The 20,335-nt window shown below is 44.5% G+C and overlaps 1 protein-coding gene across 3 annotated transcripts in view; it reads left to right on the top strand.

The window, feature by feature from the left end:
* ppp1r9ba (protein phosphatase 1, regulatory subunit 9Ba) overlaps nucleotides 1–20,335 on the top strand; it is a 63,226-nt gene that overhangs the window by 25,650 nt on the left and 17,241 nt on the right. For all 3 annotated transcript variants that reach the window (XM_074654950.1, XM_074654951.1, XM_074654949.1), the window contains exons 6-9: nucleotides 6,543–6,675; nucleotides 7,245–7,365; nucleotides 10,753–10,857; nucleotides 11,265–11,400. In XM_074654950.1, the coding sequence (XP_074511051.1) occupies nucleotides 6,543–6,675; nucleotides 7,245–7,365; nucleotides 10,753–10,857; nucleotides 11,265–11,400 (495 nt within the window). The remainder of the gene's footprint in view (nucleotides 1–6,542; nucleotides 6,676–7,244; nucleotides 7,366–10,752; nucleotides 10,858–11,264; nucleotides 11,401–20,335) is intronic.

Here is a 20,335-nt window from a genome sequence, read left to right as displayed (position 1 = left end):
GCGCCCCGATAGTTCAGTTGGTAGAGTGGACTTATAACAAGGTTGAGTCCTAACTGCAGCGGCCTGGGTTTGAATCCAACCTGCGGCCCTTTCCGTATGTCGCCCCCTCTCTCTCTCCCCCTTTCTAAACTATCCACTGTCCTATCAATAAAGGCTTGAAAATGCCCCCCCCCCAAAAAAAAAGAAATGACTTAAGCGATTGATTAACAAAACAGTTGTGATCTTTCTGTTGATTGACTAATTGATTGTTCACTTTAGCACTACACATTATTAAATGTTAGCATGACTTACATCCCAAAATTTCAGAATTTATGTAAAACAATAGTTTCATATTTTGGGAAATATGCTTATTGACTTTCTCATCAAAATGTAGATGAAAAGATTGATTCCACTGTCATGTCTCTGCAGTAAATATGTAGTAGGGTTAAGCGATATGTTAAAATGATCTGACCGCTCACCGTCAGCCTAACAACCAGCAATTGACAATATATTGGCGCAGGTGTGTGTGTGCGACGCCCCTCTCTCTTTCACCAAACTAAGACTAGCTTCATTGCATTGTTAACTCATAAAACACACCATCTTTCAAACTCAACAGAAACCAAATAAAACTCGCCAAACCGTCTTGGTTCGTCTTTCCACTGTTCCAACAATCAGCGACTCTGGTTTGGTTGAAATAAACCTTAATTCACCAAGTTAGAGATATACTGGCTCTACACGCCGATTATCTCTCTGCTGTTGCTAGCCTCGTTGCGCTGGTTAGCTCGGTTTTACTCAGTCTGTTGCTGAGTATCTCCACACTTGGTTTTAGCACTGTGTCGGCTGCCTGCTGAGCAGCGTCTCTCACTCCTTCTTTGGAGGCAGACCATTAAATTAGCAAAATCAAATGATAAACCGTTGATGCACTCAGTCAATCGCCCAACCCTAATATGTTGAAGGATCCAGCAGCCGGTTAGCTTAGCGTAGCCTAGCCTAAGGACTGGATACAGCTAACCTACCAGCAGCTCTAAAGCTCATTAATGAACACTTTGTATCTCCTTTGTTTAATCCGTACAAAAACCAAAGTGTAAAAACGACAATTTGGGATTTGACTATTTTTTGGGAGACAGATTTAGTGACCGTAGGACAGAGCCAGACTAGCTGCTTCCCCGTCTCCAGTCTTTATGCTAAGATATGAGATGTGACAGTGGTATCCATTATCTTATCTAACTTTGGTCAAGAAAACAAACAAGCCACGGCAGCAACAGGATAAACAGGGTGTTTCTTATGCCCTGTATTTGGGTCCAGTCCACCTAGACGTCTCAGCCAGGTTAAGTCAGGATAGAGAGCACTAACACTGGCCCTGTCACACCTGGTATTAACATGCGTCCTGAGTGATCGGATCACAAGCGGACAGCTTTAAATACGTCTGTTCACACCTGGCATTACAATGTGTCTCCAAATGCGTCCTCAGTGACCACTTGTGATCCAATCTCACTTCCCCGCTCTATATGCAAATAAACATGTAGTAAACACGGATGATACAGTAGATGTTGTGACATAATATTACATGAATGTCAGTAGTAATATCCTACATATTCCTGAATTCAGGTACATTTTATTAACATCAAAATAAAAGGTTATTGTACCGGCGGTCCCCGGGGACCCCCATGCTGCCGAACTTGCCAGGCAACAGCCTGTAGGGGTACAGAGCTTCAGAGAGCCGGGGAGGAGAGTTAACGGGCGGGTAAGTGAGCGAGTGGGCGGGTATCAGCTCCGTGCAAAGCAGGGGAACAAAAACACCAACACATCTCGGACTGTATGATAATAATGACCTTGGCGTGCCTAGCCCGATAGTCTGTAAGTGTGTAGCCTATAGATCAGATATATTTTAATATAATACAGTGGTACCGACAGGATACAGTAGAGCACAGAGGCCGTTTCTATGCTGCGAGGCTGACAAGTGCTCGCGTCAACCTGTCTATTCACATGGGGAGCATAGGCGGTCCTTAATGTGGCCCAGGACACATTCACTACACACTGCTGACACAATGTGGTCCTATTTGGACCAGACCACCTCTGAATGTGGTCTGAGTGATCGGATCTCAATACGTCTCGAGTGCGTTCACACCTGTACTTGGAGCTGTCTACTAGTGATCCGATCACCCAGGACACTGGTTAATAGTAGCTGTGAACAGGGCCACCATAGAACGGTTCATGACTCTACATTCAGGCCCTTTCCCTGCACATTTCAATCAATAAATAGGCTGCTGCTATTTCTGCTTTAAAGTGCCTTCGGAGAAAGGGGAAGCTCAATCTGAACACTGACCTCACTGTTTACGTGCACAATTGATTAACGGATTTATCAAGTGACTGAAAGTTAATTGACAGTCGTTTTACAGTATAAATAATTAATTGTGTAAGTCTTTTCTCAAGCAAAAATTTTCAACATTTGAGGATTTCTGACGTTTAGTTATATGTGAGTTTTAAATGTTTATTTTGATATGTATTCATGTTTGTTAAAAGTGGAGTATTTCAGGCTCTGCCAGGGGGGGGTTGGGGTTGTGTCAAGCTTGCTCAGATTTGTTCCACCGTATCACATGAGTGGAGCCACACCGCCAAACTAAAAGCATCTTATTGTTGCAGTAAAAGGTTAAAGCCCTCATGTGAGTGGAGTGATGAAGTGATAAACTGCTGTGCTTCTCTGTTTTAGTTGATTCTAAATTGAATTGGTTCAGTTGTTTTAAAGATGTTACCTTTGGCTAAGGTGAATTGGTACATCTTTTTTGTTAACCACTACCAAGCCAATGTTGATAGCATGTTTCTGATTAAACAAAAGATCTATCTAGAATAGATATATAGCTCAAAGCACAACCTCAGCTGCTAGGCTGACTGTAAACTCTGTTTTAAGATGAATTAAGATTAACTTTATTGATCCCACACAGAGAGATTCAAGTGTCACAGCAGCAAAAGGAAGTTAAAGGAATACTTCACCCCCAAAATGACCATTTGTATATCAATTACTCACCCCATATTACCTTTAATTCTTGAGTAAAACCTTGTCCGTGGATCAAAACATCCGTTTATAACCTCTCACACAGCTCGTATAGTATAATCCAAGTATCATTTATCCAGTCGTATGCTCACTAGTTCCCAAACACATGTATTTTTTCCTAAAACTTTACTATTTAAAGCACTTGGGACTCGTCTGGACTTGCATGGACAAGTAGTGCTCTTGCGCAAGTATGAAGTGAAGTTTATCTTTAAAGAACTGATGTACAGTATGTATTAGTAATCTTAAAATTGCTAAAACTAGATACTATATACTTTATAAGCATCTACAGTATACAAGATGATGAATTGAAAAACAAAAATCAAATGTACTATATACACCATAAAAGTGACTAAGTGTATTGAGACACATGTAGGGTATCGTTTAAAACATGACGATACCAACAGTGTACTTCATTCGACAGCCATCCTGTGAATGGAAGCTGTGTGTGTGTCCCACTGGCCAGCTGATTGCCGCCACACTGCACAGCCCTCATACAGCAGTTACTGCTGACAACGCCGTCCCCTGACCCACGATGGCGGAACACCCACCCTCCGGTCCCCCCCCAGGTTCAAACTGTTAGCTCTGTCAGCACTGTTGTCGTTGTTAGAGCTGTTAGCACCGTTAGCTGCGAGTCACCGGCTCAGACATCTCCGTGTTCAGAGCCCTCTGCAGGCAGCTGATCCCGGCTGTATGGGCAAAAGGATGGATTTCAGGTATAGTTTGACTGGAGAAGTTGCGATACTCCTTGGTACTGAGTTATTTCGGTCGATACCTTGAAGGTATGGAGTACCGATACCCAGCCCTAGACACATTTGACTAATATATACTAGGGATGGAACAGTTCAGGTATAAAGTCTGAACCGTTCGGTTCGTTAGTCACGGTTCGGGTCGTGTATGAATTGTTCGGTTCATCTGAAATAAGTTATGAGGCCGATTGTGTATTTTTTTGTAGAAATCGAGGCCTATGGAAGGAGGCTGGGACACGGGTGGACACGGATCTTGAGGTATGGGGTTTAACACATGAGCAGTGTAACTGAAGTTGCGGTCGTGCGTTGCTATTGGCTCAGTTTCGGCGAGTGCAGACCAGATTTTACTGCTCATGTGTTGATGAAGCGTGACTCAGCCTCCTTCAGGGATGAAGTGCGAGTGGACACGATAAAGTCCAGTTAGAGGATCCACCAGCATCGTTTGGCTCTGCTGTATGGGAGCTTTTTTTTAGTTTAGTTCTGGTTGAGCTTATGCTTCAACGTATGTTGATGGTCTTAATCTATAATTACATCATATTTATATGAAAATAACAAAGCTGCACTTTTTGTTTGCCCTAATGACTGTAGAAGACCTTTTCTTTCAGTTCAGATTTGACAATGAAGAAGAGTTGATGTTATAGAAGCCATACTTTTGTTAAGGCAAACATTTGTTAACTTATTTTTTGACTTATTTTTGCCAAATAAATGAAAAGCATGTTGAAATCAGAACATGACCTCCTCGCTGTGACAGAAATGAACCGAACCGAACCAAAAACCGTGATATGAACCCAACCGTGAATTTTGTGAACCATTCCACCCCTAATATATATACCCAACATCTTGGATTTTTTTGTTTAATGATGACATCGTGTGTACATGCTGTGATATAATTGATGGTAAGGCATGATCTGGGACCCACACCTACTGTATGTTGAATCAGGTGACGTCTATATGGACCTTCTTGCTCCCTTGATTTGACATGTCACTATTCATTTACTAGTGTTTTTAGTGATGAACGTTACATTTAGTTGTTGTTCCATCTGTTGGCTGTTATTTCTCTGAGTTCTTGTGTTGGTATTTCTGTGGCAAAGTAGAGATTATGTGTACAGGGAATGCTCTGAAGCTTCATGTACACACACACAGCTTTAAAGTTACTCAACAGGAAGGAAATGTGACTACAGGAAACAGTTTAACAATCACGCCCTCTGACCCGGTTTGTGTCTGTGTGTGTGTGTGTGTGTGTGTGTGTGTGTGTGTGTGTGTGTGTGTGTACTTCAGTCTTCTACATTAAGGGGAATGTAAATAATACAGTAACAAGCACATCCTACACGTAAAGTCTGTCTCTATGTACACACACACACACACACACACACACACACACACACACACACACACACCACACATTAGCATATCTGCCAGACAGGGACAGAGAGAGAGAGCAGGTCAGTGCCAGTGCCAAACTCATGCTGGGCAAGCCTGTGGTTGCCACGGAAACCATGCCACGTGATCATGGAGATGGTCACCGGGGAGACAGATGCTGCTGACCTTCTAGAGAGGGGGAGGGGCGTAAGGGTGGGAGAAAGGATGGGAAAGATGGGATGGCGATGGGGAAAGTGAGTCTGTTCACGCATCATTTATGATTTGTATCCTCTGAAGGGAGATGTTGCAGATGTTTTATAAAATAATATCTATGTATGTTTCCCACATTTGCTTCTTTCTAAGGGTAGTGCAGTGAGTCAGCACTGGTGCAAACTGGCTGGTGGAGGATTGTATTGTCTAATACTGCTCTCTCAAAGGTGCAGTGGCTAGAATCCGATTGAGACTCCTGTGGTTGGTACCAGACCACTTCCAGAGCTGCTTAATTACACGTCACTCTTTGTCTTAGGTCCAACATATGTATGCTAATGATATACAATGAAGAAGTACATCACGATGAGTAACTGTGACCTTGTTACAAGGATAAATAAAGGACATTTGAAAGTATAGTATACATACTGAGAATGCACACTGCATTGATCAGGCACCTACATATTCATTCTCAAAGTAACAAAATGTACAATTGTGATCAAATGTCAACAAGAGCTGCTGTCAGTACCTCTGTATGTCCCGTATACCTACAATAACATGGCTGCACAATAGAAAGTCAAAATGCAGTGATTCCCAGAGACTGGGTCGGGACCCACAGGTGTGTAGCAGCAGATTATATCAGGGTCACCAAAAAGTTATCGTGATAATAACTCGTTAACGCAAATTCATTTTAACGCCACCTAATTTCTTTCCGATATTTAGGTTGTAGGTAAGGTAAGTATTTAGGTTAAGTGCTGGTTGCAGCATTGTCGAGAAGTGCTCAGCGCTCGTTGACTCCAGGGAAGTGAAGAAGAGTTTGGTTGTAACGTTAGTTTATCCAGCATCTAGCAGTAAAAGTGAACTGCAGTCAATGAGCTGCAGCCTGTGAAGGCCCGCTGTGGACGACATACTCCACTCAGTCTGCAGAGCCCTGAAGCTCCGCCCCCACTGCTGCACAGAGTGCTGTTCGCTTGTTTATTCAAAGTTTATTATTATTGAACATGTCGCATGTCCAAATTGCACTAATTTCGACCCTGCACGTCCTTGGGTCCCCAGCAATACACCCGTCAAGTGTGAAGTAGATGGGATGAACGGTTCTCGAGATATGCTGAGGACACACAGACAGATAGACATACAGAGATTCCTTGCTTTATAGTTCGACGTTATATGATGACCTTTGACCTTTGCCCCGTGTTTAGGTGTTCACCACCTACTCTAACGAAGACTACGATCGGCGTAATGACGATGTTGACCCCATGGCGGCCTCAGCCGAGTATGAGCTGGAGAAAAGAGTGGAGAAGCTGGACCTGTTTCCTGTAGAGCTGGAGAAAGGTACACACAACACGCACACACGCACACACGCACACACGCACACACACACACACACACACACATCTTTACAATCATTGAGAGTCACTCAGTCAAGCCTCTTATGTAACTACACGCACACACAAACACACACTATCACATGCACACAACTGACAGGGCCTGTTAGCAGACATTCACTCCATTATCCCTTTATGGGATTACACTTAGCGCGGATTAGCCTCATTAGCAGCTAGTAAATCTGAAGGTAATGGATTGGAACCAGCAACCATCCGTGACAGCTGCTCTCAGCACGGCATAATAGCTAAAATACTGATTTATGTTTAATTTTTAAAGCATTGAATAAGGATAAATCTGTTAAAGTTCCTGTGAGGAACCTTTAACTGGTTCTGAAACAGTCTCAATGTAACTCTAATGCCTCTATATGACCTCCAGAAGCAAACCAGACCATCAGCCACAATACTGACTATTCCTATATACAGCCTATATATTCTTAATGATGTTATTTGTGCCATGTGTGTATGTGTATATGTGTGTGTGTGTGTGTGTGTGTGTGTGTGTGTGTGTGTCTCCAGACAGCGAGGGTCTGGGTATCAGCATCATAGGTATGGGTGCAGGAGCTGATATGGGTCTGGAGAAACTGGGGATCTTTGTGAAGACGGTCACCGATGGAGGAGCTGCACAGAGAGACGGCAGGTACCCTGTCCACCTGTCCTTTATGCTTGTTTGTCTTTGTGTCTCATGCAGGAATTTGAATAGAAGTGTTCATCCTCTGTTATCTGCTTTCTAACAACAAACTGTCAACATATCTCATGAAAATAACAGAACCACTGTGTCGGTTCAGCCTACACAAATATAGAATTCCATTTCTAACAAAGGCTCAGTGATTTCCTAAAGCAGCTGGTTTTACTAAACGTTAATCAAACAGGAGTAAATTGTCGGGGACTATTTTCAGCCGTGATGTACACATTTTAAGACTTCACTGTATTTTATTATACATGACAGGATTGCACTGTGTGTAGACAAATCCAGTTGTAGGCGGAAGTAGAGGAGTCGTGACTGCAGTGGCACCTCACGTGTAAACCCGCGTATAGCACTATAATGTATGTAATAGTTTTCATTTTTTGAGCCAAGAAAAGTGCAGAACCGATTTCTATGTTGCACATACAGTATAGTCATCTACTCCCTTTAAATCGATCAGCTTTTCAACAACACATAGGGAATGGGAATCGCGGATCATTCTAGAATGAACGGTTCTGCAGTTTTCTTGGCAAAAGTGCTTAAAAAATGAAGAATCTCTCTGTCACCGGTCTATTCATCTGTCAATCGTTCATCATCAGAAATGTAGAAAGACGCGCGAAAGACAACATATAAAGAGAAGCTCTTGACTGGGGCAAAGGAGCGATACATTACAAAATTGAAGTAAAAAATTAAAAATTGTTATTCCTAGTAGGGGTGTGCTGCGATACGTAGTCGATGTATCGCAGCTTGCCCACGCCCAGTGTAGAGAACGACTATATCGCAAACATCGACTACAAATTGTCATGTAATGTTTTTAAGCCACCCCGCCGGCATGAGACTCGCTTTGGCATTTCCTTCTGTCCCTCCGGCTCCCTCTCACAGACACACACACATACGTCACAGGCTGCGCCCCCATCCAGACCTCTCTACTGGGCGAGTGGGTGACGTATTCGGCCAGCGTGTTTTTGTTTCTGGAGGGACGCAGCGGAGAGAGAAGGAGCCCGGAGAAAGCGGAAGAACTGAAGCGGCAAAGCGAGTACGGTAGCAAAAACACGACCAAAGCAACCAGAACCAGCCCAGAAGAAAATGACTCTGGCTTCCTCGCTTTCCAAAGCAATCCCATATGATAAAAAAAGTGCAAAATGGAAAGAAATCACGGGCGCTGTAAACAACTACATCACAACGCCGGTTAACGTAGTTGAAAAGCCCGGAATCAAAAGACTCATTAAGCGGGACTATTCGTTCAACACCACTCCCCTGGCTCCCTGTCCTATCCAATATAACCCCCCCACATATCCGGCGAGTAGCATCTACTCAAAGGATGCTTCAAAAGGTCGAAGACTCTCCCCATCTACCAATCCATGCAGACATCTTCAACCCACCCACTGCCCGTCTTCCATCTAGACGACCGATATGGAAGAATACCCCACCAGCCGACTTCACCACCCAATCAGCTTGGGAAAAGGAATGGGAGTCCAAGGATGTCCCAAACAAACATCTGGTGTCAGACCCCACCCAACAGGTCCCTGGCACCAACCTGCCAAGGATACAGTGGTCAACTCTTAATAGATTCAGGTCCGGACATGGCCCCTGCTTGGCCAGCCTTCACAAATGGGGCAGCAGCCCAAGCCCATTGTGTGCCTGTGGAGAGGTGCAAACAATGGAACACATCATTGAAGCTTGCCCGCTCCACAGTCTAAAAGGAGGGTTAGACACCCTCCATACAGCAGACCAGGAGGCAACTGCATGGCTCAAGGACTTTGCATTCGCTAAATAAATAAAATTAAGACACTTCATCCAAAATATGAACTGCCTGGTTGCAATATTTTTGCGGAGAAAGCTCTATCAGAGTACATTTCAGTGAGAGAAAAGTTGGCCAACCAGCTAACAGAGATGACCCACTTCTCCACAACTACCGATCTGTGGTCCAGCAGAACGTGTGAGCCAAAACTGAGTATCACCGTACATTACATCCTCACTTGGGAGTTAACGAGTAATTGCTTTCAAGCGAGCTTCTTCCTGTATGATCACACTGGCGAGATAGGTTTAAAGGATGCTCTCATGTCATGGAACTTAAAAGAAGCTCGTCAAGTGCTCTCCAAAGCCGTGAGCCTGAATACGTGGACCAGACTACACTGCTTTGGTTACAGGCTGAACCTCGCGATTGGAGAGTCTTTCTACACTAGTGAGAAAATAATCATTTTTATTATCAGCAATGTTATAACAGCTTACTGGTAAACATAACAATAAGTTACTTTACACTTAAGACTGTTTTAATGCAGACATTGCAGACTGCAGACTACAAGAATCATCATATTGGTGTGATTGTATGCATCAAAGGGTTAAATCGAGCATTTATGAAGTGCTTAGAGGATATTTGAAAATATCGCAATATATATCGTGTATCGCAATATAGCCGAAAAATATCGCAATGTTATTTTTAGGCTATATCGCCCAGCCCTACTTCCTATGTGTAAAGACAGTCCAAAAAATATCAGTGAACATGAACAACTCTCTCCCAAATCCAAAAACTAGAGTGCTAAAACTAGAACTTGTGATGTCATAGGGTATAAAGTGTGGAGCTGCTCCATAGACAATGAGCTGGGAAAGATGTTCTAGATGACAGAGAGCACCCTGGGGGATGTTCTGAGTATATGGGAACATTCTGTTTTACAACTGAGAACACTACGATATAATAAAGCTCATTTGGGTATAAAAAATAAACATTTATTGTTTCCCATTCATTGTCTATGGAGCAGCTCCAGACTTTGTACCCGATGACATCACAAGTTAGAGACTTACTGCTCTGGTTTCTGGCTTTGAGAGAGAGGAGCTCATGTTCACTAGCTTATGTCAGTCACTGCAATTTGATTTCCCCACATGGGTCCTGATGATGCAGGATAACAATCTGCAAAACCGTCCAATCAACAAGTTCCCTGTCAGTCTGTAAACTTCATGTTCACTCCTCTGGTTCATTTGTCAAAAGTCCGTGTGAACAGGAACCGGACCAGAACTAAAATGCAATAATTTCTCATTTCTCCCCTCGGTCCAGACCAAATGAACCCAGCTACAGGTGTGAAAAACCCTAAGAAGAGAACCACTGAATTCAATTCAATTCAATTCAATTTATGTATGTATAGCGTCAAATCACAACAGAAGTTATCTCAAGACGCTTTCTTTATAGAGCAGGTCTTAGACCGTACACCATAGTTTAGAGACCCATCAAACACCCAACACTGAAAGGATAGTACAGTAGCACTGAAGGGAGAAGCAAACATTGTGGCTGGGGGGGGGTATTGTCCTCAAAGTGTGTGTTCATTTCCACATGTTATCTCTGTGTAGGATCCAGGTCAATGATCTGATAGTGGAGGTTGATGGAACCAGCCTGGTTGGCGTCACGCAGAGCCTCGCTGCCTCTGTCCTCCGCAACACCACCGGCACCGTCAGGTCAGACTCACACTCTCTCTCTGTCCTGCATACACACATTGTTTTAGAGCATATTCTCATTCTTCTTTTGCTCAATACGCACTAAATCTCTGCATTCCTTTATTTGGTTTTTGAAGCTGTTTTCTTTCCTTTTTTTTTTTGCAGATTTGTGATATAAATTGCATATTTGTTCAGGTTTTTGGTTGGTATATGCTAAAATGCTCAGGTTTGTGATGGATATATTTTATGTTTTTGCAGTTGGTATGGTGTGAATTTTTCAGATTTATGTTTTATGCATTTGTTTGTGATTTGTGCGTGTGAAATAATGTTTTCAGGTTTGCCACTGCCGTGTGTTTGAATTTCTCCGATTTCTGATGGTGTGTTTTTGAGATCGTTACATTAACCGATGGATCTTGACTGTTTTCCAGGTTCATGATTGGTCGGGAGAAGCCGGGGGAGCAGAGCGAGGTGGCTCAGCTGATCCAGCAGACTCTGGAACAGGAGAGGTGGCAGAGAGAGATGATGGAGCAAAGATACAAACAATACATGGACGATGATGAAGAGGTAGGCAAACTAATGCACATACAGGAGGCCCAAACCTGCATAAACAATATGCCCTCATGCATCTTTCACACGTCCCCAGGTGTTCCAGTGTGCACTTCTACAGCTGGTTTTCTAAAGCCACGTTTATTAACTCCGAACATCTTCAGCTAATGTTGCTCTCTCAGCTTGTGAGTCTTCAATAGCTGCAGGGAACCAGAAGAGAGATTGAGAGAGAGACAAGAGTGAGATGAACAATGAAGAGAGAAGTGTGTGTGTGTGTGTGTGTGTGTTTGTGTGAGTGTGTGTGAGAGAGAGAGTGTGTGTGACAAAATGTCGGTCTGTGTGCCACCACGTGTCCTGTACTTTCAAACTCAGTCCAGCTTCTCCACCTTGTGGTCAGGAAGGGTAAGAGAAGGTTCAGTACTGCAACAATGACCACTTCAATTGTTTGTTGTTTCAAACCCCCATGGCAATGAAAGCAAATTACAATTAACAAAATGTATTTAATTACTCCATTCATCCATAACACTGGGGCCAGTGGGCCTTGTAATTACAGCAGAACTAGACAGTGAATTAGGTTGTCCAGAGCGATTAAACTCATTTTCCATCAGCAGGAGCGTAGCTCCCACTGAGGCTGTTGACATCATGTCCTCAGTAGTATATCTGGGAATGTATTATAATGACATAAAGAAGAGTTTATTTTCTATGATTACACACATATTGCACATGTTGGGCTTTTTCTATGGGCTGATTCTATTTTCTTTTAGACTGTTTTAAGGCAAAAAACTAAATCTATAAAATTAAAATGAAAGCAATGTCTCACCAGAACTGTGAACTTGACACAAGATCATAATGTGGTGAGGTTGAAATTACAACAAATATAACTTAAAGCAGCAGTAGGTGAGATTGGAGCAAATATGATTAAAAAAGTTATTTTTATAAGACGGTGGCTATCTCCTGACAGTAGTACATGAAACAGGTAACCTGAAAAACATCATGTTCCTCTGTGTCCTCCGGTGCTCCTAACGGCATCTGCAAGATTTCACAGACCGGAGGAAAACAAGCAGTCAGAGCTGATCTGAGGTCTGCTGTCCAGCTGCTGTCTATGAGAGCCGGCTGTCAATCTCTCTGAACTCTGATCATACGGTCAAACTAGTCAGCGCTGATCAAATATGAATCCATATTCTGTTACGTTAATTAGGTTAATATTCTGTCTCTCCTCAGATGTTCTCAGAATCATCTTGTAGTGCACGGTTTAGCTGTAAAATGAGAAAGTTTGTGATGCCGCCGCCATTGTGAAATCTGGTGAAGGAACGCCAAGTACCGGTCACATGACCGGAGCACAGCCAATAGGAATGCTCTCTCTCTGAAATGACCTGTGATTGGTCAAAGTCTCCCGTCACGGGCTAGATGTTCTAAAGCCTGAAAACAGAGCCATGAGGAGGAGCAGAAGTCTAGTTTTCTCTCAGAACACTTGAATTAGAATATGGTATGGTAAATTGTCTAGTCTTCCGACCACTCAAAGCTCTTTACACTACATGTCAGTATTCACCAATTCACACACACTGATGGCAGAAGCTACTAAGGTGCCAACTTTGCCCATCAGGATCTGATCTAAATACTCATTCACACACCGATGGCTATGCCTTCGGGAGCAATTTGGGGTTAAGTGTCTTGCTCAAGGACACATCGAAATAAAAAGCCAGAATAACATACAGTATGTCTCAATTCCCTGATTATCAGCTCTTAATTGAAAGATCAGTTTTTCCACTCAAACAGTGCAGTATTTGGAGGAATACGGTTGGATTTCTGTTCCACTGTGTTATTTAAAAATGATTACAGAGGAATCTGTACTTGTGACCTTAGTAAAAGTCTGGCTACAGTCCTCTGCTCATCAATCACCTAAACAGGGATTTCAACCACCAATCTGTCTTAATAATTATAACACATCTCATGCACACATCCTTAACTTTTCCAAATATATGAAAGAGACAGAAAGTTTTTCAACAGAATTCATGATAGAAGCTCCAAAACTATGAGAAAATGTACATGAGAATGAGTGTTGCAGGCTGTGAGAGCCACAGAGACAGCATTCAGCAGAGCAGAGGATATTAATAGAGACAGCAGTTTGATGCCTCATAATAAAAGCAATCAGAGCTGGTCTTAGACCAGAGCTGAAGGTCATTACATCAAAGAGCAATATTACATTTTACTTAATGCATTTTTGTCAGCAATAAAGTTACTCCGTCTCACTCTGGAAAGATGTGGTCATGAATGAATGTAAAGCTAAATGATTTCTATAATGTGATGTAGAAGAGGATGGAAGACAATGTGAATGTTTGCAGTGGAGGATATTTACAGGCATTGGCTGCATTATTTCACACAATTTGTAATTTTATACTTCTGTGATCTGCTCCAGACTCCAGTTGCTATTTATACCCTTTCATATCACTCATACTCCTCCTTAGTGAAATTATACAGCAATGTATGAAGAGAGAAAGTGGTGGAAGTAACGGTGTCACTGTGATCTGCAAGTAACATTATAAAGAAATTGTTTGACATTTTCGGGAAATGCTTATTTGCTTCCTAACGCCGGGGCCACACAGCGCGCATCATGCTCGCGTGATGGCAGCGTCACGTCGTGGCCGCGTCATGCCCACCTAGGGTGTTCACACTAGACGCGAGTTACCCACGTCTCGGGAGCGTCCCGGAGCTACCTGTCAGCTGTGTTTTTGCTGTTGCTGACAGCCCTTTCTTTCTACATAGTTTGCCTTTTAATGGCCATTTAACTTCATAATAAATGTGATTTATATTTATTTAAGACAAAAAAGGGTAAGAACTGTGTGGTAATTTGTAAATATTATTAAAAACAAGCAAATAAATTCATACATAAATATTAATATATAGCCCATATAAATCCCTCTTTTCTGTCAGTGAAGAGGGATTTATATATATATAATAAATATAATAATAATAATATTAGATTTATATAGCGTATACGGGTAAGCAGATGAGAAGAGATGTGTTTTGAGGCGGGACTGGAATGTGGTGAGGGAATCAGAGTCTCTGATGAGATTGGGGAGTGAGTTCCAGAGCTTGGGAGCTGCCCTGGAGAATGCTCTGTCCCCAAAGCTGCGGAGTTTGGACGTGGGGGTGGAGAGTAAACCAGCTGAGGTGGATCTGAGGGACCGTTGAGGTTGGTAGGGGGAGAGGAGTTCAGAGAGATAGGGGGGTGCAAGTTGGTGGAGGGCTTTGTAGGTAAGGGTCAGGATTTTGTAGGAGATCCGGTGGGAGACGGGGAGCCAGTGAAGGTCTTTCAGGACTGGGGTGATGTGATGCCATGATTTGGTGTGGGTGAGGAGTCGGGCAGCTGCATTCTGGACCAGTTGTAATTTATTTATGGAGGTGTTGCTGATGCCGTAGAGGAGTGAGTTGCAATAGTCAAGGCGGGAGGAGATGAAGGCGTGGATGAGTTTCTCTGCTGTAGGGGGTGTGAGGGACGGACGGATTTTTGCGATATTGCGAAGGTGGAAGAAGGATATTTTGACCAGTTGGCGGATGTGGGGCTCAAGGGAGAGGGTGGAGTCGAAGATCACGCCAAGGTTACGTGCCTGGGGGGAGGGGGAAACAGAAGTGCCATCGATGTTGAGTGTGAGGTTGTTGGTTTTGGTGAGGGTGGATTTGGAGCCGATGAGGAGGAGTTGTGTTTTGTCGCTGTTGAGTTTTAAAAAGTTCTGTTGCATCCAGGCTTTAATTGCAGAGAGGCAGGAGTTGATGTGGGAGAGCGGTGGGTTGTGAGGGGTGTTGGTGCTGAGGTAGATCTGAGTGTCGTCAGCATAGCAGTGGAAGTCCAGGTTGAAGTGGCGTAGGATCTGACCGAGGGGGAATAAGTAGATTATGAACAGGAGTGGACCGAGTACAGAGCCTTGGGGGACACCTTGTGTGACTGTGGATGTGGCAGAGGAGTTGTTGTGAAGGGAGATGAAGTGCGATCTGTTGGTGAGGTATGACTGGAGCCAGCTGAGTGCAGTACCTTCGATACCGAGGTCTTGGAGTCTGGTGAGAAGAATGTTGTGACTCACGGTATCGAAGGCTGCACTCAGGTCCAGGAGGATGAGGATGTTGAGGGCTCCGGTGTCAGCAGAGGTGAGGAGGTTATTGAGGACTTGGAGGAGTGCAGTTTCTGTGCTGTGGAGGGGGCGAAAGCCAGATTGGAGGGGTTCAAGCAGGTTGTTGGAATGCAGGTGGGATTGGAGCTGGGTGGAGACGAGGCGTTCGAGGGTTTTGGAGAGGAAGGGGAGGTTGGAGATAGGGCGGTAATGATTGAGACAGGAGGGGTCCAGACCAGGTTTCTTGAGTGTGGGGGTGACAGCAGCAGTTTTGAAGGCTGAGGGGACAGTTCCATGGGACAGTGAGGAGTTGAAGAGGTCGGTGAGGTAGGGGCATAGGACAGGGAGGCAGGACTTCAGCAGGGGGGTCGGGAGGGGGTCCAGGGAGCAGGTGGTGGGTTTGGATGTGCTGATGAGTTTGGCAATGGTTGCTGAGTCAACAGGGTCGAACCGGGAGAGGCGGTGCTGGGGGGGAGGGGTCAGGGGGTCCAGAGGGATGGAGAGAAAAGGGGTCGGAGTGGTTGCTGCTGGGTCAGACACGGGGAGCAGTGAGTTGTTGATGGTGGTGATTTTATCGCTGAAGAACTGAAGGAATGAGTTACATAGATCGGGTGAGGGGTCAAAGAGGGTGTTGGCACGAGGCTTGAGGAGAGTGTTGACAGTGGAGAAGAGGGTTCGGGGGTTACGGGTGGGGTCATTGATGATGGTGGAGAAGTAGTCAGATTTGGCAGCAGTGATGGCGTCTTTGTAGGTGATGAGGTGAGATTTATAGGCTTCGAGGTGAACAGTGAGTGATGATTTTCTCCAGAGGCGTTCGAGTTGGCGGCCGGTCTGTTTGAGTTTTCTGAGGTGGGGTGTGAACCAGGGGGAGGAGGTGTTGAATGAAACAGTTTTGGTTCTCAGGGGGGCCATTGAGTTGAGGGAGGCAGACAGGGTGGCGTTGAGGTGGTTGGTGAGATCATCAGGCGAGGTGGGGGGTGGGTCCAGGTGGAGGGCAGCAGATAGCAGGTCGGAGAGATGGAGGGGATCAATGGACTTGATGTTGCGGAATGAGATGACTCTGGGGAGTTTCAGACGGGGTGATGGGGAAGGGATTGTGAATTGGATGAGTTTGTGATCAGATAGGGGAAAGGGGGATGGTTGGATGTTCAGAACCGGGACGTTGGCAGAGCAGACGAGATCCAGAATATGGCCTTTATTGTGTGTGGGGAAGGTGATGTGCTGGGTGAGGTTGAAGTTGTCCAGTAGAGTGGAGAAATCAGAGGCAAGTTTACAGGTGGGGGAGTCCATGTGGATGTTGAAGTCGCCCAGTAGCAGTAGGGGTAAGGGGAGGGATGATGCTAGGATGAGGAGTTCAGACAGATCGGAGAGGAAGGATGAATTTGGTTTAGGTGGGCGGTAAATGAGAATGACTGTGTTGGAGCAGGTTTTGAAGGCGAGGGATTCGAATGATGTGACTGTAGGGAAAGTGAGTTCGGTGGTCCTGAGGTTCTTGTTGAATAAGACTGCGAGGCCCCCTCCACGCCGGGAGGGGCGGGGTTTGCAGAGGTAGCCGAAGTTGGGGGGGATGCTTGGTTGAGGGAGAAGAAGTCATTGGGTTGTTGCCAGGTTTCAGTGAGCAGGAGGAAGTCCAGTGAATTGTCCAGGATGAGTTCATGGAGGATGGGGGCTTTGTTGTTAAGTGAACGGGTGTTGAAGAGGGCAAAGTTGGATGAGTGGGAGGGTGGTGTGATGGGGGCACGCTGGAGCGGTTTGAGGTTGGCCAGGTTCACAGTGCGGCGGGGTCCAGTGGAGGGGGGGCGGCGGGGGTGAGTGGTTTGGATGTTGTAAGTCGGGGGGGTGGGGGTAATGGAGGACTGGAGATGACGGTTGTGTTTGGGGCCACGGTGAAGGTAGCGTTTACAGATGAGGATTCCAGCAGATTGAGCAGAGGAGAGAGCAGTGGAGGATAGCCGGTAGTTTTTCCTGAGGCGGAGGAGTTGACAGCGAGAGTAGGGGAGGGGAGGGGAGGAGGTAATGGGGGGACAAAACAACTGGGAACCAGGGGGGTCCTTTGAATAACAGGGGGGGTAGTGTAAGAAGCAACAGGAGAGGGGTGAGTAGGGTTGATGGTTCCATGGTTTAGCAGACGGGTTAGCGGTTAGCAGGTGGTGAGAGGGACGGTAGAGGCAGCACAGGGTAGCGTTAGACAGGGCGGGGGGGGGCGGTGGTACTCACGATACAGATGGTTACAGATGATGAGGAGAACAGCCAGATGATTAATGTAATTCCAGTGGTGGAGTGTTCGAGAGGAGTTGAGGGGGACAGAGAAACATGCAGAGCAGCTCCGCTAGCGAGTTAGCAGCTAACCGGCGAGGAGAGTGCAGCGAACGGGAGCAGAGGGAAAACAAAAAACAAAAGACGGAGAACAAGAGTGGGAACGAGACGGAACACAACAAAACTCAGGAGAACAGTGAAGAAACAGCAACAAAACGAGAGGAAAGACAGCTGACAGAGGGAGAAGAGGCAGTCAGGAGACGCCAGCAGTGCTCACCCACCGGCTCAAACAAAAACAAACACACGCGTACGGAGGCAGCGATGCCGCTGACATATACCAGTCTGTGATAATCCCTTCGATGAGGAGGGATTTCTATGGGCTATATATATATATATATATACATATATATATATATAAATCCCTCTTCATTGACAGTGAAGAGGGATTTCTGTGGGCTATATATTAATACAAAAAAATAAATAAATACATTAGTAGTAAGAGAGAGCCTACAGCAATCCCTCTTCACTTTGACTGGCACAGTTTTAAACAACATTTCCAGGGGGTTTCGGGTTCCTGTTCTACAGCATTCCAGGTTGCGGCTTTTTTCGAAAACGACTTAATTTACATCTGGGGCGGGACAGCAATTTACATTATAAATGCTGATGTTCCGACATCTCAGGCAACTTGGAGCTTTTCACCACCTTGTTGCTGAACTGCGCCTTGATGGAGAAAAACACCTGAAGTATTTCAGAATGATAAATATAAGTAAAGTGTTGTTTTTTTATTATTATAAAACAAAGCAAAATAAACAGTTTCGTTATTTGTTAACCTTTAGAAAACGAAAATTATTATTAAATATCTTTAAAAAAATTAAATAACACCTCTAAAAGAAAGAACAATAAAGTTACGTGGTGTTTGTTGAGAGAGAGAGAGAGAGAGAGAGCGAGAGAGAGAGAGCGCATCGGAAAAATACTGCCAACTATCACCTGATGTTCTTATAACCTATTAACCCAGTCTATTATATGTATAGCATATGTAGGGTTTCTGCTATGACTACTACAGTGTTTACATAATTAAAAGCCTGTATTATATTAACTTGATGGAAACCTGCAAGCAGACAACTGCTTTATTTAGAGTATTTCAGAATAAAAGCATTGTGTTAATGAATGAATGATTCTGTGCACTAAAAACGCTAGAGGACTTTTATTTTGAAATCTAGATAGGAAGTGTAAAATATTGATGGTCAGTGACATATTCTACAGATGTCTAGACATGGAAACTGTAGTAATCTTGCTCATATACTGTCAATAGATCACCTTCACTGTCTGTTGCTGCTGGGAGACGCAGCCGAGAGGTAAGCGGCAAGCGTGAAAAATAGGCGAGCCTTCTATTCTATAAAATAGACGCACGTCAGACGCGCGTCAGACGTGCGTCTCATGCGGGCAGTATGTCCACTCTAACCTGTTAACATGGACGCCGAAATAAAAAACAACACGCGACGTTGCCGTCACGCGAGCATGATGCGCGCTGTGTGGCCCTGGCGTCAGCATACATCAGACCGGCACATACGGGTAGTTCGCAAAAAGTCAAGGCCGCGCCCCCTTTTGGGGGATAGAAAACCCAAGATCTCATAGACTTCAATGCAATTTCACGTATGTTTGGATTGTAATTTTGACAAACTCGTATGCATTCATCTCTTGTTAAACAAATATTTATTTTATACATGTCTAATAATTATTTTGCGACCTTACCTGCACCTGAGCGTTCGCGATACCTTAATAAATGAAGGTTGATCGTCGCCATGTGATGCCAAGTGTTGTCTGTAAATAACCAACGTGTTAATAACCAACTGTTTGATCTCTAGGCTGAGATTTAGCTGGAGACCACAGTTTGATGCTGCTGTAACATTAATGTATGACTGTATAACTCAAGCTAACGTTAGCTAGCCATGCTAGTCACTGTCATTTAGTGATTTAGCACACTGACAGTGAATATTCACGTATTGTATGAGCCTCAGATGTCAGTGTGAAAGCCTCGTTAACCCGCTACACAACAGCTGTTCATCATTTTCTCTCCTGTGACAGCGACTTTCTTTCCCCAAAAGGGAGCGCAGCCTCGGAGAGGACGCCCTGCTGGTCTGGTCTATAGCCTGGAGCTATAGAGAGCATGCTGGTCTGGCCTATAGCTTGGAGCTATAGAGAGCATGCTGGTCTGGTCTATAGCCTGGAGCTATTGAGACCATGCTGGTCTGGTCTATAGCCTGGAGCTATAGAGACCATGCTGGTCTGGTCTATAGCCTGGAGCTTTAAAGCCCCTCTATTATATATTTCTTATTACACAGCTTTGTTGAATACTCAGTTCTGATTGGTCAATCACGGAGTTCTACAGTCTGTTATTTCTTCATAGCAGACGGTTGCTATGTATAACAGACCGTTGCTATGTATAGCAGACGGTTGCTATGTATAGCAGACGGTTGCTATGTATAGCAGACGGTTGCTATGTATAGCAGACCGCTGCTATGTATAGCAGACCGCTGCTATGTATAGCAGACCGTTGCTATGTATAACAGACTGTTGCTATGTATAGCAGA

This window comes from Sebastes fasciatus, chromosome 13, assembly GCF_043250625.1.
Source record: "Sebastes fasciatus isolate fSebFas1 chromosome 13, fSebFas1.pri, whole genome shotgun sequence".
NCBI lineage: Eukaryota > Metazoa > Chordata > Actinopteri > Perciformes > Sebastidae > Sebastes > Sebastes fasciatus.
This window is presented reverse-complemented; position numbering and strand designations above follow the sequence as displayed.